Source organism: Pteropus alecto, unplaced genomic scaffold (genome assembly GCF_000325575.1).
Source record: "Pteropus alecto unplaced genomic scaffold, ASM32557v1 scaffold94, whole genome shotgun sequence".
In the NCBI taxonomy this organism is placed as follows: Eukaryota; Metazoa; Chordata; class Mammalia; order Chiroptera; family Pteropodidae; genus Pteropus; species Pteropus alecto.
In genome coordinates, this window is record NW_006437736.1 from 5,838,637 (window position 1) to 5,860,284 (window position 21,648).

The following is a 21,648-nucleotide window of genomic DNA, read 5'->3' on the forward strand; positions in this document are numbered from 1 at the left end:
ATTCCACGCACATTTGTTGAGACACACAGAGGTAGGTAAGCCACAGTACCTGTCGTCAGTCCTCTCACCATCTCGTGGGAAAGAGAGGCACACCCATCATGTGAGAACACAGTGTCGGAAGTACAGAGATGGGGACAGGAACAGGGGTCAGGGAGCACCCGGACAGAGTGATCAGGTAAGGCTTATATCTTCTCAAAAAGTTAGCTGAACGCATGTCACCTAAAATCATAAATGGATTCAAAACTACCTGAAACCAATCTCAGAAGAATCCTAAATAGTGTGCTGTTTGGGCTTGATTCTTTCCCAGGTGCAAGAGGGGAAGAGGAGAAGGGTCACTGCAAATGTACTCAGAGCTTTGGGTATCCAGTCTATATCCCAGGAAAACAAAAGGGACATTGTAGCTGCTTGTTTACAGTGAATTAAAGACTTGCATCAGATCCCTGTTGAAGAATTTGTCTAGATCAACTTCTCACAACACTTTAGTTCATGAAGAAACCCTAGGGTACTGTGACATCCTGCCTGTCTTGTCCTGCAGGCTGTCTCTGTCTTGTTGCTAATTTCTAAAGGGTATTATACCCTGTTGGCTGACTCTTGCCATAAGTCAAATGTCAAGTTCACAAGTTCCTTTGAAGGACCATAATTAAGAAGGATCAACTTAATTTAAAATAAACTTTGAGTTTTCAAGACGATTGTTATTTATAATGAATTAACTTTTTTCTAACATAAAGGAAGTCAGTTTCCAGCTCCTGGGGTGATTGACAGAATGCCACAAAGAAGCAAATGAATATATAAATATGACAAAATTGAATTTTAGATTTCTAGACTAATTTGAATTTTATAATCTAAAATTCTTTTCTAATGGTTTAACTATGTTTTCCACCAAACCTGTCCAGTTATCCCATGCTTCTCTTAGTGCCCATTGCTTCTTCCAATGAATATATAAGGTATTGTAATAATCATCTAGATAAATTATGAACTGGGATACCAGGAAGCAGGGTTGTAACAGATGTGTTTCGAGAACAGAGAGCTTGTTAGCTCTCTTGGGTTTCAGAGCACAAATAAAATACTCCAGAATATTGTGAAAAGATAGGATTTGAATTTGGGGAAATATTTGGTTGAAACTTTTTCATAACATATTGTCCCTTTTCTTGCCTCCTTAAGCCTGATGCTACTTTGAGCACATTGCTGAATCTCTATTTGATAATGTAACTCACTTTTTAGCCATTGTGGCTATCCAGATCTATAATCCTTGTAGGAAGTGTAGGAGGAAATCCAAAACCTGTATTGAGCCTTTTCTCCCTTCTTTTGGAAACACTTCATCCTCTAGATTTGAAACTGGAATAAAATATTAAAGAAAATAATTCCCTGGAAATGGTATTCTCATTATGTGATCCTGGAACAACTAGATATTTATATGCTAAAAAATGAACTTTGACCTATACTTCATGCCATATGCAAAATTAACTCAAAATATAAAATATAAAATTACAAAACTCTCAAAAGAAAATGTCAGAGAAACTCATCATGACCTCAGGTTAGGCCAAAAATTCTTAGATATGACACCAAACACATGAGCCATAAAAGAAAAAAATTGATGAATTTGACATCATCGCAATGAAAGACTTTTTTTCTGCAAAATTTATTGTTAAAAGAATGGAAAGACAAGCCACATACTGGAGGAAAGTACTTGTAAATCATATACCCAACAAAGGAATTATATCCAAAATATGTAAAGAACTCTCAAAACTCAAAAAAAAAAAATCAATGTCTCAATTAAAAAATAGTCAAAAGATTTAAACGGACACTTCACCACTGTATTAGTCAAGGCTCCCTAGAGAAACAACCAATAAGTTGTATATATAGGTAAAAGAGACTTTATTAGAAGGAATTGGCTTGTGCGATTATGGAGGCTGATAAGACTCAAGATCTGCAGGGGGAATCGGCAAGCAGGAGATTTAAGAAAGCCAATAGTATAATTCTAGTTCAAGTGTGAAGACATGGCAGGCTTGAGACCCAGGACTGGCATATGTTTCAATTCGAGTTTGAAGGCAGGAAAAGGATAATGTCCCAGTTCAAAGGCAGTCAGGCTAAAGAAAATCTCTCTTACTCAGGAGAAGGCCAAACGTTTTTGTTCTATTAAGAACTTCAGTTAGTTGTAGGGGCCCACCCACATCAGAGAGGACAATTTCTTTGCTTAGTCCTCTGTTTCAGTGTTCATCTCATCCGAAAACACTCTCACGGAAACACCCAGGATAATGTTTGACCAAATATTTGGGTGCTCTATGTCCCAGTCAAGTTGACACATAAAATTAACCATCACAACCATATAAAGATGGCGAGTAGTCACATACAAAATGCTCAACATCAGTAGTCATTAGGGAAGTGCAAATTAAAACCAGAGTGACATATATCTATAAGAACAGCAAAAATTAAAATTACTGAGAATACTAAGTGCTAGCAAGAATGCAGAGCTACTGGAATTCTCTTATATTACTGGTAAGAATGTAAAATGATCCAGCCACTCAGGAAAACAGATGGGCAGTTTCTCGTAGAATTAAACATACATCTACCAAATGACCTAGCAATCCCACTTGAAGATATTGTGGTAAAGGTGAAAACTTAGAATCACACAAAAACCTGTAAACAAGTGTTTCTGGAAGCTTTACTCATAATCACAAAACACTGGAAACAACTCAGACGTCCTTTAGTGAGTAAGTGGATAAATAAACTCATATATCAATACAATGGAATTCTATTCAGCAATAGAAAAGAACAAATTATTGATACACTCAACAGCAAGTATAAATGCATCATAGTAAGTGATTTTTAAAGCAGGTGTACTGAATATATATTATACAGCATTTGTGGTTTCCCTAGGTGGAGCACCCTTTCTAATTATGGAAGTTCATAGGATATTTACACATATTTACAGATAGGATATTTACAGGTAGGATATTTACAGAAAGCTAGGACACCACGAAGAAATTACCATGTCAACATGTATCAAATGGCAGAAAAATAGTTCTCATTAAGCTAATTCTTTATTCACTGAAAAAGCAATTGGCCTCGTCTGTTAAAAGTTGTTCCTGGATTATATTTAGTTGCTAGTCCTCTTGGAATTTGCCCTGGATTTGTCTCATGCAAGCCAAGAGCTCCATGTAAAAAGTAAAAAGTTGGTCTGTTGAATATGAGAATGGTCGATGTTCTGACAGCCACTCTGGTTGTTTATCAGAACATGCATTGTGTGTGTCTGTATTTAGAATTTCCTGTATTGAACTATTTGTTTATTTGGTTCAACAGATAGTACGTTCATATGATTAAATATTCTGTGGGTGTTATGGCTGCTGTTTATTAGTCAGAATATACTGGTGGGACAGCGGCGGTGCCCATTTTAATCGATCAGTGCCGAGAGCCATACTGGTTCTTAAATAAGTTTAATATAAGCCCTGTAAGAATATCAAGTGAAAAGTCTCCCTTCGTTTTGTGTCCTGGTCCCTTCTTTATTTTCTATAATCTTCAAAATAGAGGTAGAAGGGCTTTTCAACATTGGTATATATGAAGTTGCAAAAAGGTGAGTATTTTAATTACTTCAGACAGTGTACAGTAATGCCAAACTGCCAAAGCTTATCTGTCTCTGGCAGCCTTCCAGCCTGTCTTCGAAGAAGCCTTCCTTCTGATCCAGTGCCATCTCCTCGGTGAGGCTTTTCCTGATTTCTCTTCCTGACACACTCCCCACCTCTGTTTATCTTTATCTCAGCCCCTCTGTTGCTTCCTTCATAGCACTTACCATAATCTATTTTATTTGTTACGTCTTATTATCTCCTTCCCCCAGTGGGTTGAAAACTCCATGATGATAGGGACAAGGACAAATCTGTTCATTGGTGCATCCCCAGTACGTATCATGGTGCTGGGCTTTTGTTAAGATCTTAATGAATACTGAATGAATGAATGAATGAATGACCTGAGTGTAGGTGTGCCCCTCTCAGGAATGGTTTTGTATCCACAAGGGATTCCTGAAGACATAAAAGCTTCCTTATCAAAAGAATGAAATTATGACAGCAAAGTAAAAGGCATGGGGTTGATATTTTAGGTCAAGGTGACCTACCTGTGTGACACTTCTTTCGGTTAGCGCCATCTGATCTGCTGCTAACCCAAAGGCTGGCAGGGCTCTTTTTGGAGAAGGTGAAAAAACTTGAAGACAAAGATTTTGTCTTGGGGGTCCTTTGCGTGGTTCAAATTGAGATGTCAATTTGAAGAAGCAAGCTACACATTCAAGAAGTATTCAGTTTCAAAAATTCTAGATTCAGAACAGTAAAGGATAATTGCACAATTCACCACATATCTGACAGTCAAAGATATAGTCCTTAATAATTTTATGATGACTTTTGGGTTGATTTTCTTTTAAACAAATTTTTTTTCTTTAATCCACAGGTCACAGTTTTTTATCTACGTGAATACACATGGCTTTGTTACGAAAAAGTAAGATTACAATTAATGATTAAAAAGAGATATTTTGGAGGGCTGTTGTGATGCTGGGTCTTGGCTTTTCTTTCTTTTGAAATATGCTTTGATTTTCATAGTTTTCCCACAAGCAGTTCTTGGCATCATTATTTCAGGATGATTCACATGGAAAGTAGTTAAGTATTTTGGACAGAGGTTGACTTATCATGAGAGGGGTCATATGTTTCTATAAAACTTGCAAAGATTATTTTTTCATTGTAAATAAATATTCATGTTCCTGTCCAATTTAGCATTTGTAATTTTGTATTCTTGTTCTTAAAGACTCACCTCAAATTTTATCAGACCCCATCAAAACCCTGATTTGACCCTGATTTTAGATCGAGAAATTTGTGAATATGGGGGAAATATGGTAACCTGATGGTATTACTGATATCCTCAGGGTAGAGTTGCCGGATGTAGCAGATGAAAAGACAAGATATCCAGTTAGATTTGAATTTCAGATAAACTATGAATAATTTTTTTTAGTATAAGTATATCCCAAGTATTGCATGGGACATACTTATACTAATAAAAAACTTTTATCTCTATCAGCAATAAGAGTCATGGTTGAAAGGGGCAGACAGCAGTCACTGTGGGCCACTTCCCTAAACTGACTGTGGCAGGTGAATGTTAATCAGATGTATTGATAAACTATATAACTTTGTCCCTTATCTTCTGCTTCTCTATAGCTTAGTTTTAAACTGAGTCTAGTATCTCGTTGTCTCTGATGGAATTTGATACACCAGAGGCAGAGAGGAGCTGTGTGTCAGTTAGCAAGATGGAATCATTGGGCCTTAGAATGCAGTTCTGGAAGTCATCCTTAGAGACTGTCTAACTCTTTCATTTTATAAATTTTACAAATGTAAAGAAAAAAAGCCTAGAGGCCAGAAAATAGGTTGGTATGAGGCCTATAAATGTTAAATATCTTGATGCACAAAAATAATAAATAATAATACACAACAATTATAAAATCTTTATTGAACCTCAAAATACAACTACGAAGTAATAATTATTATTACAATCCCCATTTAGCAGATGAGAAACTGAGGCTCAGAGAGGTTAAGTAACCTGTCCAAGGCCACACAGTTAGGAAGTAGTAGAAATGAGATTTGAGTCTGGCTTAAATCCCAGCCCTTTCCCCTTCTACCAGTGTTTTCCAAACTGCAGACAATTGTGTACCACCTTCACAATTTTTCATCATCTATGTTCCTTCGGTCCTATGCATGACTATTTTCTTTAAATCGACCGATTTTTTAAAAATTATAAGTTTACTTTGTAATAGGAAGTTTATATCCTTACTGTAAATAGAAAATAATTATCTCCAATCATAAAAAGAATGTGATTGTACAACTATATATGATTAGAATGTTATTCAATTCTGTGTAGCTTTTGTTGCCTGCCTGCATATGAAATTAGGACTGATTTCTCACACTGAGATTTAATATTCCTTATGCTATGAACACAAACCTCCTAAGTCATCTCTGCTATAACCAGTGGTATGTGCTCCATGCTTACGAAAGCACTGCCCTACACCCTTCCACTTCTCAATAAATCCCAGGGAGAAGTGTTGCTGTTTGGGGACAGTTGCTCCTGGAGGCTTAAAACTGGAAGAGGTAAACAGGTCTTTCAATCTCTTAACCAAGGCAAGAATTTTCTGTATGTCATCCTTGACCAGTGGTTGAATTAACTGAGAAGATCTTAGGTGGGTTCTAACGGCTAAGAACATGTACTCATAATAAGTACTTGCTCATCGTAAGTGTTATATAAATGTTGGCTATTATTCGAAACAAAGTATTTATGCACAGTAAAGACAGCATCATATAGTCATAAGGTTGTAGCCTCTGCCATCAGACTGCTTGGATTTAGCCCTGGTTTGGATCCTCCTTAAACTACATGTGTGTATCCTTGAGCATCAACAGTATCCCAGGTTAACTTCTTACCCCACGTGCCATCTGCTTAAAGAAAGGTCCCAGACCACCTCTCCAGGGTATGTCAGGGAATGCATCTGCTCACATGGCTGTTCTAAACTTTTCCACAATTTCGGCTTGATACATTAAACTTGAACATGTTTCTGTTTTTGTTTCAGTTAATCAGGTGTTGCTCTTCCTTCTGATTGTGACCCTCTGTGGGATTCTGTATAAGAAAGTACATAAGGGGACTGTGCTCAAGAATGAAGCAGGTATGCTAAATGTAATCAACCAGTCACAAAAAGACAAATAATGTGTGATTCCACTTATATGAGGTACTTAGATAATCAAAATCATAGAGACGGAAAGTATAATGGTTGCCAGGGCCTAGGAGGAGGGGAAATGGGAAGTTAATGTTTAATGGGTATAGACTGTCAGCTTTACAAGACGAAAAGAGTTCTGGGGATGGATGGTGGTGATGATTGTACAACAGTGTGAAAGTATTTAATACCACTGAACTGTGCACTTAAAAATGGTTTAAATGGCAAATTTTGTGTTAAATGTATTTTACCACAATTAAAAATGCATTTTAAAAAAGAATGAAAGAGGTAAGCAGGCATGTAATCTATCGAGATGGGATACCTGGAAACTCGGTTTAAATATGTTCCTCTGAGTCCTTTCAGTAGCTGGGTTCAGAGATAAGCAACAATTTGGTCACTTCCCAAACACCTGCTTGAAGGCCAAGACCAACTTTTCAGTTGTGTTCTAGACTATTTGTGTTCCTCAAACTTTAGCACATATAAGGATCACATGGAGGGCTTGTTAAAACACAGTATTGGGTCCCACCTGGAGAGGCTTTGAATCAGTAGACTTAGGGCAGGACCTAAGACTCTGCATTTCCAGTAAGCACTCAGTTGATGCCGATACTGTTGGTTCTTGGACCACACTTTGAGTGGCCTGCTTTACCTGCTTTACACCCATCCTTTTGGAGTCTCTCAGTAATTTTGCTTATAAAAATTGCCATCTCTTTCTTCTCCCTGCTGGTTCATTCTCATCAGTGCACAAACAGCCTCATAATTGTCAACGTATAAAAAGATCCTGCATTGACCCTGTATCCTCTTCCAGCTACTGAGGAGACCAATTCCCTGAGGAGAAGAATTGTGAACTGGCACCTTCATAACTGCAAAACACACAAAGTCAGCCCACATAAATTAAGAAGCACCGGTAGCATATTTATTATATTTTTGATTAATTTGCTTTTTATATTAGTCAAGCAAATGCACTCATTTATGGAAAATACAGAAAAGGAAAAAATATTACCTATAGCTGTTTCAGCCAAAGACAAATACAGTTAATAATTTGGTGCTTTACACACGTTTATTCCACACTTTTTTAAAAGCCAATTGCTAAGGCACTAGACACATAACCATGAACAAAATCATGTCCCCACTCTCACGGAGCTGACTTTTTCTTAATATGGAAATTCATAAAACAATTAAAAACATACATAATCTGGTCTAAATAATCTAGGAACATCTGAGGAAAAAATGATTTCCACACGAAGACATGTATACACATGTTTATAGGACATTATTCATAGGTGCCCCAAACTGGAAGCTAAATGAAGGAAGCCAGACCCAAAAAACCATATATTGTATGTTTCCGTTTATACAAACTTTCTAGAAAAGGCAAATCTATGGTGACAGAAAGCAGATTGGTAGTTGTCTTGTGCTAAGAGGCGGCATGGGTTGACTGCAGACTGCCTCAGGGGAACTTTTCGGGGTGATGGAAATGTTCTAAATTTGGACTGTGATTATGGTTGCACAACTCAAATTTACCAAAAAAATCATTGAATTGTACATTCACAGTAAGTAAATACAAATAAACCTGTATTAGTTTGTCAGAGCTGCCATAACAAAGAACCACAGACTAGGTGGCTTAAACAACATATTTATTTTCTTGTAGCTCTGGAAATGCTAGATCAAGGTGGCTTCCCCTGGGGCCTCTCTGCTTGGCTTGCAGATGGCTGCCTTCTTGTTGTGCCCTCACATGACCTTTTCCCTGTGCCTGCATCCCTGGTATCTCTTCTTCTGCTCACACGGACACCAGTCATATAGGATTAAGGCCCCCTCCCCCCATAACGGCCCCCTTTCAACTTAATTGCCTCTTTAAAGGCCCTATATCCAAAAACTTACATTCAGAGGTATTAGGAGTTGGGGCTTCAACATATGAATTTTAGGGGTTATAGACAATTCAGTCTACAACAGTATCTAAATTATGCCTCAATAAAACTATTTTAAAGAGAAAGAGAAAGAGAGAGAAGACTATGAAAGGTATGATTTCATTTTGGTTTTAAAATAATACATACATGTATCATCAGTATTGTATGTTATAGCCAAGGCTCAAAAGAATAATCAATTATTGATTTTGTGCATTAGTCATGCTTTTCATTTACCTCCTTTCTCTTTCTGTCAACTTTTGAAACACTTGACTAGAGGGCAGATGAGGGAAGGAAGGTCACAAGTAGTATATTTTATAGCAGCAGAGGTGAGGTAAATATTCCAATTCAGAGGAAAGTTGAGGAGTTGAAATTGCTGAATTCAATGAGGCTTTTCAGTTCTTCACATGTTTTTCAACTGTGTTTATGCGTTAGGCTATTTAACTGGTTTCTGTAAGAGAGCTCCAAAATAATAGTGACTTAAGCAAAATACAAATTTATTTTCTCTTTCAAGTGAAAGTCTAATGTGTCAGTTCCACAATCATCCAGAGCAGATTCCTTCTTCCTTATGGTTTTGGTGTCTTCAGCAGGTGGCTTCCATCTTGTGATCCAAGATGGTTGCTCTTACTCCTGTCATCACATCAGCATTCCAGCCGAGGGGAAGGGAGAAAGGAAAAGGGGAGAGTAAGCAAATTCTATTTTATTTATTTTTATTTTTTAGGTGAGGCAACCCTTGGTTGTCCTCACAGATCGTAAGGACCTTGTCAGCTTACAATCCTTTATTTTTTTATTTTTGAAGCCTACAGCACCTGATCTTCCTAAGTGGTCTCCCATCCAAGTACTAACCAGGTCCGACCCTGCTTAGCTTCCGAGATCAGATGGGATTGGGCTTGTTCAGGGTGGTATGGCTGTAGATGAGTAAGCAAATTCTTTGTAAAAGCAAACCCAGTAGTTACACACATTACTTGCACTAACATCCTACAGGTCAGAAAGGAGTATGGAAAAAGTATTCATAGCAGCTGGCTATGTGCCAGCTAAAACTCCCATGTGCTATTGCTAAGGGAAGAAGGAGAGACTGGATTTTGGAGAACAATCAGCAGTCTCTTTCCCACCATGCTATCTTCCCCCAGCAGTGTGGAAGGCAAGTTAAACTGGCTCTTCTGTGAAATTCCTTTATGTTCCAAGACACTGATTTTGATGTTTCCAGAGGATGACTCTGAGATGCCTGAGGAACTGGAAGGGGAGATTCCCGTGGTGATTTGTGCAGCAGCAGGAAGAATGGGTGCCGCCATGGCTGCCATCAACAGCATCTATAGTAACACAGACGCCAACATTTTGTTCTATGTAGTTGGGCTCCGGAACACTCTCTCTCGAATACGGTAATTAGACTTTGGAGTTTTCTACTTTCTTTTGACTTTCCTTAAATGGATTCCCCCCCCTTTTTTTTTTTGGTTTGAGAAATGTCATTCGGCTTAATGAGGGGATGACCTGACAAATGTGTCACCTAGCTAAGGAATTTTCTGCAAAATCTCATTGATCCGGTAGAGCAATGCATCATTCTGCAGAACTGAATTGTACTGAATTGAACTGAACTTAAAGAACCTCAATCCTTAAGTAGTTTATGTAAAAATCTTTCTTTATAAAATGTTTTTTCTTTCCTCTGCTTTCTTAACCTGAGAGAATATTAATATAATATAACCATTTTAATATGGCTCAGAATCATCACTAATATAATTCTGAACTGCAAAGTGACCTCTTTCCTATCATGCACTACACTACAAAATAAATTGGAGCTGGATTTAGAAGAAATAAACAGAAAATCAAATTTTAAATGTATTATAAAAATGTACGATAATTGTATAATTTTGGAATGGGGCCCTGAGGCCCCAAATCATAAGGAAAAAACTGGCAAGATTTGACCGCATAACATTTATATACTTTTAAATGATGAAAACCACTATAAAAAGTGAAATTAATCACACAGTAAATTAGGTTTTCAAGATATATTATAGACAAAGGATTGTATCCCAACTATATAAAGAATTCATACAAAAAATTTTAAACATACAGGCATCTAGTAGAAAAATGACTATAGAACACAGACAATTCACAGAAGAAAAAATACAATCAAATAAACGTGAAAAAATGTTAGCTGTTACTAAGAGGGAAATGCCAATTAAAACAGCAATGACATATAACTTTTCACTCATCAGGATGGTAAAAATCAAATAGGACAAGAATATCTAGTGCAGGAAAATAGACATGCTTATTCCTTGTTTATACAATACATACTTTGTAAACTGGTAAAGCATTTTGAGAGGGCAATATCTGTTAAAGTGTTACATGCATATGTAGTTTGATTCACCAAACCATTTCCGCTGCTAGGAATCTGTGCTACAGAAATTCTACATAGTACCAAAATATATGTACAACAACATTAATTTCAGCATTATGTGAAATAGTAAAAAAAAAAAAAATTGCTAAATAGTTAAATGTTCATCAATGGAAGAATATTTAAATGAACTATGGAATATGATCCAGCTATTAAAAGAGAAAGAAAGCAATCTGTGTACACTGACATAGAAGATTCCCAAGGCAGATCGTTAAGTGGAAAATGCAAGTTGCAGTATACCTCTTACAGTGTGATCCATTTTATGAATGTCTTAATCCGTTCCATCTGTTATAACAGGATGCCACAGACTGGGTGGCTTATAAACAATAGTTTTATTTCTCACAGTTCTGGAGGCTGAGAAGCCCAAGATCTAGGTGCCAGCAGATTCCATGTCTAGTAAGGGCCCTCTTCCTGATTCTTGGAGGACTGTCTTCTTGCTGTGTCCTCACATGACATAGGGGGGAAGGGAGCTCTCTGGGGCCTCCTTTATAAGGAGGTGACTCTCGTTCATGAAGGCTCCACCCTCATAACCTAATCACCTCCTAAAGGCCCCACCTCAAACACCATCACATTGGGGATAATCTTTCAACATATGAATATGAGGATTGGAAGGACACAAAGATTCATTCTGTAGCAATGAAAATCAAAAATCCCAAATGCGTACATGCACGTATATGTGTTTCTGTAAAGAAAAAGACCTGGGAAGATCTCTCCAGCTGTTCACAGTGACTATCTCTCGGGAGGTTGGAAGAATTAGGGAAAGCAGTGATGAAGGAAAGTTAAAGGCATTTCAAGTATTATTTCCATCATTCATAAGGAGAATGGACTCATGTATGGCTTTTATAATTAGATTTTGGTGTTCTAGCACCATTAGGAGATACTGAGATTGGTAAAACATTTGCTCCCAATCTCAGTGGTCCTTGTCTGCTGTAGGATTTGATACTGAGATTGGTAAAACATTTGCTCCCAATCTCAGAGGTCCTTGTCTGCTGTAGGACTTGAGGGCTTGTGTATGGTTTTCATTTCTCTGTCTAATTTCTCTCTCTTCTTACCATTTATTGTTGTAGATTGTTCACTTAGCCTGCTGTTAACAGCCCTTTAATCATCTGTGGGTATAAAAATCAGATAACCAAACTCATAAGAATGGCCTGTGTTGTATGTTCTCAGTAAAGGTTTGCACTTTGGCCAAAAGGCATGAGCTTCAGGACTAATGACATTCGAGTGGAGAATGATTCCCAGTTCTTGGATCCTGTCCACCATCCCTTGTTTTAAAATATTTTTAAAAACTCGTTTCATTGAAGTATAACACAAAAACAAAATTGTATAAATCCCCTGTACAGCTTAGTGAATCATCACGAAGTAAAAACTCCCATGTGACAACTGCCACATCGACACCTGACAGTCTTTTTAATTTTGCCCCTGTGATGAGTGTCCAGCAGTATCTCACTGTGGTTTTTATTTGAGGTTCCTTTATCTCTGATGAGGCTGAGCACTTTTTTTGCACATCGTGTGACTGTTTGGATATGCATGTTCGAGTCTCTTGCCAATTTTTCGGCTTGGTTGTCTGTCTTTTTCTTATTGACATGAGTGCAAAACCCACCCCCCCCCCCGCCCAGCTTTATTGAAATATAATTGACATATAACATCATGTAAATGGCTTATTTTTACGGCTCAAATTTTGCAGATCTACATTTCATTGGGAACGTTTAATTCTTTTGTTGATTTTTAATCGACAACAAATGCTCCCATGTGTGGTTTTAGTCACTGGAAATTTTATTTTGAGATTATGTCTACCAAGCATCTTATGAATTGGATAAAAGATAGAAGAAGTTCTGTAAGACTGAGAAAATGTAAGGGGCAAGGGCAGAGGGTGAGGACCAATGGGGAAGATTGAGAGACAGAGACAAAGGTAAATTCAAATCGAGAGACAGAGCAAAGGTAAATTCAAATCGTCTTCGGAGCCAAAACAGCAGAGTAAAAGTGACTTTCGTCCCTGTAGAGGACTGAGAATGTCCTGCTTCATAATATTACAGAGCTGTTAGCACGTGGCAAAGATGGTACCAGCAACCACAGATGCCGCTTCATCAGAAAGAAGGAACGCTTTCTGTTCTTCCAGTTTCCTGTGGAGATTATATAGATCTGGGGAGATATTTGGCTATTACTATTTTGTTTCATTTCCTTTGCAGACAGAGTTATGTGAATAATTTTCTTTTTAAAAAAAGAATGATTTAAAGCCAGGCCAGATGGGGAAAGACTCGAAAGGATTTATAGACTAAACTCTACTAAGGTTGCACACATTTTTAACTATTTAAGGAGGCAAGAGATTGACTCTAAGGTAATAAACAAATTGAGGAAAGGTGGAGGTGTGTACTAAAGGTTTTTTTTTCCATCTCTTTAGAAAATGGATCGAACATTCTAAACTGAGAGAAATAAACTTTAAAGTTGTGGAATTCAACCCTATGGTCCTCAAAGGGAAGATCAGAGCAGATTCATCGAGGCCCGAATTACTCCAGCCTGTGAGTAGGAACCGTGCACGTGCTGGGGACAGTCTATGGTGAGACCTTGTTCAGTATGGAGCACTAGCCACTGGAGTCCAGACAGAATATTTTTGAAGCCTCACAGTTGTTAGGTCTCCACCAAACTCTGCTTATTTGTAATTTATAAGCCACCTGTTCCAGAAAGGATTTAAAATGGTTTCCATAAACATAATGAAGTCATTAAGAAGTTGAGCCTATTGTTGGGGATGATGCCTCTGTGTGTGTGTGTGTGTGTGTGTGTGTGTGTGTGTGTGTGAGATTTAGTTAACAGTAGTCAAATTACCGAGTGTAGAGGAAAACAGGCAATTTGTGGCCTAAAAGATTGAGGGGGGAAGCTTCTGTGATGCCCACTGCAACAATTCAGAGATGAAGCTGGCGATAGTCTGAGAAGCTGGGGAGTTTAAATCTAGGAGAAGCACAGATCTGCCAGCACTGGTTTCAGCCCAAGGCGCAGATAAGTTGGGCACCAGAAGCTCAGGTGAGGCAGCCTGGCAGCCCCTGTTTTATTCTGCATCGAACCTGGAGCTGAACCAAGGCCATGGTCCAAGCCGACTCTCCAGCACCCCTGGAAGACTCTGAGTTGCATGCCTCTTCCCCAACATTGCTCCTTTTGTTGTTTTAACAGCTGAACTTTGTTCGATTTTATCTCCCTCTGCTTATCCACCAACATGAGAAAGTCATCTATTTGGACGATGATGTCATTGTGCAAGGTATAGTCACCCACGGCGAGACCACTTGGAAAAGGAGCAGCTGATAAGTAGAACGACTCTCTCTCTTCATTTTCCAAGTAGCTAGCTGCCCAGTGATTATGACTGCTCATTCAAGTTGGGAGTATAGTATTGTTGTAAATTTGGGAATATTTTGAAAACAGGGGTTGATACTCGCTTCCCTGGACAGTCCAGCTGTCTTTCTAAGAGCCACTCTCTGATCGTCAAAGTCTGTGATTAATAGCTTGGTAGCCTTTCCCTTCTCTGCACCCCTAAAATGTAGGAAGGTAGTCTCACTGATGACATTCTTAGAAGTGAGTTAAGTTTTGGTGTTCAAATGTAGCCTTATCTCGTTCCCACATGCAAAAAAGATAAGCATTGCTGTGGTACCTACATAGCAACAGAAATAAAGAAATTTGACAAAGAGTGATCGCAGCTTCTTTTCAAGTGCCTTTCTAAATTGATATGAGCTATTTTTATTAATCATATTGCCAAGCCACATGAAATCAGGGGTCAGATACTTCTCCCCTAAAGCAAAATGAAGATTAGTTAAAGTTCTAAGGCTCTATCCATCCCTGAAGCAAATGCTATAGTATTTTAACTCCTGATGTTTCTAAATTCAGGTGATATCCAAGAACTGTACGACACCACCTTGGCCCTGGGCCATGCGGCCGCGTTTTCAGATGACTGTGATTTGCCCTCATCTCTGGACACGAACAGACTCGTGGGGCTGCAGGTGAGCCCACTGTTTCAGATTCCTACCTTGACCCTGCCGCTCTCACCCTCTCTTCTCCCACAACGCAAAATACAGGTAAGCTACACCTGGAGAGCCGCCAGTCTGGACTGCTGGGGGCGGTCACACCCCAGCTCCACCTCTTAGCGACTCTGGGCAAGTTACTTAACCCTGCAAGTCCCACTTTCCTCATCTGACACCTATAGTAATATCTCTGTTGCGATTTTATGAGCTGTGATGAAATTACATGAGGTCAAAGTGTCCCGCGCGGACTACATGCGCCAGAAATAACAGACGGGGTTAGGTCACTCTTCACCACCCTCTGTCAGAGATGGCGTTTTCTGTAAGAGACTCGCTGACTCTTTGGTTCTATTTTCAGAGTTTTGACCGTCGCTTTTTTTTTTTCCCCCTGTCAGCTGAGGAAAATCTTGATTTTGTTCAAGCTCTTTACCCTGGTGGAAATGAGGGAAGTCGAACCAGAAGAATGGCTTTAAAATGCAAGGTGCCATTAAGAATCAAATACTGGGCTGTGGCTCCATAGTGTAGTGGTTAGCAAGTGTGCTTTGCAAGCTGAAGGTTTTGGGTTCACGTCCCGGGTGCGCCAGGCCCCGCCCCCCAGATTGCTGCGAGCGCGTGGGAGGAGCCCCCCCAACCCCCCACCAGAGATCCAGCTCATAAGGGGAAACATCAACATCCATGGGTCAGGGGTGGAAGTGTGTGTGTAGGGGGAGTGGGATTAAAGGGGTGGGAGGAAGAATCAAACGCTATTCTTCAAAAAAAAGTTCCAGGAAATAATTTTAAATTTAATTTTAATTTAAAAAATAATTTTAATTGGCCTTTTGAGCCACGCTTCTCTTGCTCAGGCCCACTTCCGCGTCTGGAAGTGTACTTTCCCTTCTGATAAAGCTTTTCTTTTATACTTTAAAAAAAAATTAAATAAAAATACAAATAATTTTAATTTTAAGGCTAGACTCTGGGGCCAGACCTACCTTTGTCAGGATCTGGGCTCCCTCACATAGTAGCTTTGTGACCCTGGGCAAGTTACTTAAACAACTGTTTTCTCCCTTATTTGTCAAATAGAGGGAGAGTCATTGTGAGAATTAATTAGTCGATGCATGTAACCTTATTGCATGCACTTAAAGTTCTTGAAAGCGCCTGAGTATTTCTGTTACTTCCATGTCATATTCGAGCATCCCACTGAGGTGGATTATGGCCGCCCACGTGGGCAAAACAGTACATCCTGCCTCATGTTGCATTCAGTCAGCTACGTACTGAGTGCTTGCTGTGTGCCTGACACTGTTTTAGGTACTAGTAATACAGTAAACAAAGCTAAAAGCCCTGCCTTTGTGTAGCTTACATTCTAGAGGGAAGACAGGTAAAATACTTAACAGAGGATCAGAGTGGAGTTGGGGCTGTATTTTAAATAGGGTGATCATGGATGGCTCTGCTGAGATGGCGTTGCTGAGATCAAACCTGAAAGAATGAAAGGAACCACCTAAGCAGGGGGAAAACATTCCAAGAATAGGTAGCAGCAAGTGCAAAGGTCCTGAGGCAGGAGCTTGTCTGGCATATTAGAGGAACGTCAGTGTGGCTGAGGGATCAAGGGAAAGAATAATAGAAGTCAGAGGCGTAATGGAAGGGCAGGGCAGGTCGCTTTAGGAACTGTGGCTTTCACTCTGAGTGAGATGGGAAGCCACTGGTGAGGCTTTGAGCAGATAAATCATGCAGAGACAGAGTGGGGCCGAAAGGGGTAGAAGCAGGGACATGGGAGCTGGCGGAAATCCAGTGAATGGGAAGTGGTTGGCTTCTGGATATGTTTTTGGAAGATGGGTCCAATAGATTTGCTGCCAGAATTGTATGCAAAGTGAGTAAGAGGAGTCAAAGATGACCTAAGGACTCTGGGTTTTCTTCGCCTAAGTCGCTAGAAGGACAGAGATGCCACTAACTGAGGTGGGGCAGGTTGTTGGAAAGCACGTTTGGGATAGGATCGGGAGCACTTTTTGGATGGAAGTAGGGCTGCCTTATTAAGCATCCAGAAGGAGACACTGAATTGGCAGATGGAGCAGGAGTGGGAAATCCAGAGAGGTCAGGACCGTCTACACAGATAGTATTTAGAGCCATGAGGCTGTCTAGAGCGTTAGTGCCAGAGAAAGGAAGAGGTGCTACAAGTGAGACTAGGGGCACTCAGCTTTTAGAAGTTGGGAAAACAAGAAGAAGCCAGCAAAGGACACTGGGCGGGGAGACCCAGAGACACTGCACAATGGTTTTAAGAAAATGATCGTTGTTCGGAAACAAAAGATTTGTTGGTCAAAAGCATGCTTATCCTGTTCCTTGACAGAATACATATATGGGCTATCTGGACTACCGCAAGAAGACCATAAAGGACCTGGGCATAAGCCCCAGCACTTGTTCTTTCAATCCCGGTGTGATTGTTGCCAACATGACGGAATGGAAGCACCAGCGCATCACCAAACAATTGGAGAAATGGATGCAAAAAAATGTGGAGTATGTGTAGACTTCGCTACCATTTTTTCCATGCTTGGGAACAAAGTTATTCAATTAATTTCCCATGCATAGCTCAGGGGGTCAGAAATATTTTACATACATCTAAGATCCTACTTCTTCACAAAGGCACAGTTGAGAAAGAAAAGGGATAGTAGATGAAAATTTATTCTCAAATGACGTGTCAGAAGAAGTAAGATCCTGTGGAATCCTTTCTTATACAAACATTTTTCTAATAAATTGTTTAACGATATGACTTTTAGTGTTCTTCGAGAATCCTAGTGAACCTTGTCCACTGAAAATCATTAATCTTAGTCAAGATTCCTCCTTCTTACATAGATTTATTTTAATGATTATTTTATAAAGTCAACTTTGTTTTTAGGGTCCAAGTTTTAAAAACTTGCCATTTTTTATTACCGAAGTTTTAAATAAAGAAAATAAAACTGACTCAGTTTTATTATGATATGATCATAATACAATGATCATATCATTGTATTCTCTTTCCTCTTTTTCTGAGTATTTTTAATACCATCATAACCTTCAATTTGTGAATAGTTATCTAAATAATGTAGATAACTATTGATCATATCATCGTATTCTCTTTCCTCTTTTTCTGAGTATTTTTAATACCATCATAACCTTCAATTTGTGAATAGTTATCTAAATAATGTAGGATCAGAACTTAATCTTCTACATTTGCCACAAAAAAGCCTGAGATTAAAATGGCGAAGTATTAACACTGTGAATCTAGGTAAAGTATATGGAAGTTCATGGTATTCTTTTTATAATTTTGTATAGGTTTGACAATTTTCAAAATAAAAAGCGAAAGTCTTATCATATAGTGAGAGACTGTCTTACCTCCTTTAAAATTATTAGATTCTACTTGATGTGAATCTGTGGGGCTCCAGACCAAATGTCACTAGCTCTTTATCCCTTTTCTTAGGGAAAATCTCTACAGCAGCTCCCTGGGTGGAGGTGTGGCCACCTCCCCGATGCTGATTGTATTTCACGGGAAATACTCCACTATCAACCCCCTGTGGCACATAAGGCACCTGGGTAAGTACTTCAGAAAAACAACAGAAAAGTGCATTTTATAGACCCAGTGAGCACCAAGGTGGGAAAAGTGTGCTCTCACACCAGCTTCCTCAATTCAAATCTCTTAGGTCAGGTGTCCCCACCCCCCGGGCTGGGGAGTACCCGTTGGTCCATGGCCTGTTAGGAACCAGGCCGCACCACAGGAGGTGAGCAGTGGTTGAGCGAGCAAAGCTTCATCTGTATTTGCAGCCTCTCCCCAGCGCTAGCATCACCGCCTCAGCTCCACCTCAGATCCTCAGGCATTAACTTCTCATAGGAGCACCAGTCTCTGGTGCCAAAAAGGTTGGGGACCACTGCTCCAGGTGACCTTGGAGATTACCTTGGATCCGTTAGCTCTCATTGCTCAGATTCTGCAAATGCAACTGATAAAAATTAACTACCCTAGAGTTGTGTTTCTAGGAATTCACAAAAAGCAATTAGACTCATGCTTAGCACATAGTGTGTGCCAGATAAACATTAACTATTTAGAACTTTCATCATCAAAACTTTTTCACATACCTTTCTTGAACTTTTGTAGTAGCTACAGTGGACAAAACCAAATGAATTAGCATAATGGCTTATGATGCATTTAGACAACTGTCAATTTATCTTTTAAAAAGAAGTTGTTTACTGATGATGTGTGCTGTGAGTCCCCTAACAGGCACTTATTCACTCTTCACTACAGGAGTGCAGGCTCTAGGGTATGGGTTGAAATCCCAACTCTGCTACTACCTATGATTTTGGGCAAGTTACTCAAACTCTCTGTGCCTTCGTTTTTTCATTTGTAAAATGAAGCTTATAGAACCTTATAAAGGTTTTTTTTTTTTTTTTTTTTTTTGGTAAGGAATTGATTACCAAATATTTGTGAATTGCTTAGAACTGAGCTAGGTACAGAACACTTTTACATTCATTCAGAGAGATGGCCACAACCCATTAGCCAAAACCACTGGCCAGACCTGTTTAGAAATTCAGAAAGCTTTTGAATTTAAAAAAAGGTAATGTGGTGCATATACTTATGTTCTACAATACCCTGAGTGGGATCTAGGTTTTGCTGCCAAAGAAGTTATTACAAATCTTTTTTTTTCAGACATTTGGGGATTATTTTAGAATTGGAGACAATGGATTTATTTTTACCAGGTATCTACTGCACTGACAAGAACTGAGCTAGGTTCCGGTGATAAAGGTGAACATTATTTCTAATTTTGAGAATAATCCTGCAAGGTGGTATGTCCCTTACTCTCTAGGACAGAGAAAGGACAGAAAAAATGGTGGAAGCTGGGTTCTTGTCTCTTCTTCTTTATAGATTTGCTTCTGCCTCATTACCAGAATCTTCCCTGATTTTCCTGAGCATCTGTATGCATGTTAAGAGTGACACAGGGATGTTAAGGACACTATTGTTCTGTCTGATTTGATTTATAATAATATTGAGTTCACTGTTAAGCCAAATATCAACATATCCATGTAATGAATGTGCAGAAAATCCCATCAAAGGAGAATGTCTTTAAGAAATATTGTGTAAGAAAAACTATGCAGAACTTAGATCAATAAGGTTAGATTATTTTATGACCTTGGAACAGACACTCAGAATTACATTTTGTGAAACATCTAACTTATCGACAAGTAGTAGGAAGGAGCAGGATCTTCCCAAGGGAAAGAAGTCATTTTTCTTTGTAGAACAGAACCTATTCTGTGCTGAAAGTTTTGGAATCAGGGACGATTTGCAAAGTAAATCTACACAATGATCATTTGAAAAATGACTCAGTTTTAGAGTGTTCTGAAAGCAGAAAGCAATGTTAACGCTCATGGGTATTAAGTTTGAGCCTCAACAGGGAGGCTTAAGATTTAAAAAATTTATGAAACATACTTAGCTAAAAGCAAAATCTCAAGTCCGTACGCAGTCCTTCAGCTGAAAGATGCTGTCCTACTCTGTGATGACTTCTCACATGAAGGTGCCTCTTCCCAGTGAGCATCGCCTTTGTAGATTCTTTGGAAGTTGATAATTTTTCCAATTAGGCCTCTATTGCCTGCAACACCAAGCTCTTCTGCTGCAACTGCCTTCACAGCTATGTTTATGAATAATGTAAGACAGGACGTTTTTTTTCTTATATGTTAAACTAGAATAACAAAATCTAGGTATTCTCTCTCTCTCTTTACTCAGTGGACTTTTGGTTTTTTAAAAGTATAAAATTCCTTTTCTTAGAAAGAAAATTTAACACTATACAGGATATCTTAAAAAAAGATTTACATTCGCAAGATCTTAACATACTTTTGGAAGAGATATTCTACAAATATTCTGAGCAACGGCAATATTAGGGTAAATACAGTCTCTAAGTGATTTCTTATGAGGGGACTAATACTCAAATGAAGATAGCTGTTTGTTAAAAAGTAGATCTTAATCTTAGTTATTTTACGTGGTAAAAATAAGACCACTTAAAGGAAAATGTTGAGGGAAAACGTAGAAAAACAACTATAAACTCTAGGTGGGAGGGAAACTTATAAACCCTTCTGGGGACGATTTGGCAACCTCCTATCAAAAAGGTACACACCTTTCAATCTAGCCATTCCAGCTACAAGATTTTATCCTACAGATATATTTATACACATGCACAAGACATGCATGGAAGACTGTTCATTTAGCATTGTTTATGCTAGTGAAGGGACAGAAACAGCCTAAATGTCCCTGAGAAGGAACCTGCTAAATCATCATATATTCATTCTATGTAGTCATTAAAAATAATTCAATAAATCCATATGTGCTGGTGTGGAAAGTTTCCTAAGACAGTAATTTAAAAAGGCAAGTTACGAATAAATTAAAAAATGTGTTTATATACACACACACACATATATAACATATACATGCACATATTTACCTCCAGACTGGTGTGCAGGTAGAACGTTACTGAAAGGATTTCATGAGAAACTCTTAACAGTGGTTATTTGGGAGATTTTCAGTACGTGGTAGAGTCTTCATTGTATATTCTTTGATTTGTTTAACTTTTGAAATAATGAACCTATATTCAATAATTAATATGAACATTTTATTTTCTAACAAGCCTATTATTTTTCTCTAAACACAAT

At 38.7% G+C, this 21,648-nt stretch overlaps 1 protein-coding gene and 1 non-coding gene across 14 annotated transcripts in view; one reads left to right on the top strand and one right to left on the bottom strand.

Moving 5' to 3' along the window:
- Positions 1-21,648, top strand: part of GLT8D2 (glycosyltransferase 8 domain containing 2) — a 35,293-nt gene that overhangs the window by 12,652 nt on the left and 993 nt on the right. For 7 of the 13 annotated variants that reach the window (XM_025048745.1, XM_025048742.1, XM_025048743.1 and 4 more), the window contains 8 exons: positions 4,432-4,479; positions 6,587-6,679; positions 9,833-10,004; positions 13,416-13,533; positions 14,180-14,264; positions 14,885-15,072; positions 17,333-17,499; positions 18,440-18,552. In XM_025048745.1, coding sequence (XP_024904513.1) covers positions 4,461-4,479; positions 6,587-6,679; positions 9,833-10,004; positions 13,416-13,533; positions 14,180-14,264; positions 14,885-15,072; positions 17,333-17,499; positions 18,440-18,552 — 955 coding nt within the window. In that variant the 5' untranslated portion in view covers positions 4,432-4,460. Of the gene's footprint in view, positions 1-3,641; positions 3,696-4,431; positions 4,480-6,586; positions 6,680-9,832; positions 10,005-13,415; positions 13,534-14,179; positions 14,265-14,884; positions 15,073-17,332; positions 17,500-18,439; positions 18,553-19,657; positions 20,747-20,770; positions 21,639-21,648 lie in introns of those variants that run through there. The other 6 variants (XM_025048744.1, XM_025048747.1, XM_025048748.1 and 3 more) reach the window with 4 other exon arrangements.
- LOC112481937 lies at positions 9,423-9,541 on the bottom strand. Its single transcript, XR_003047129.1, has one exon. It is a non-coding gene; the product is annotated as a 5S ribosomal RNA (ribosomal RNA).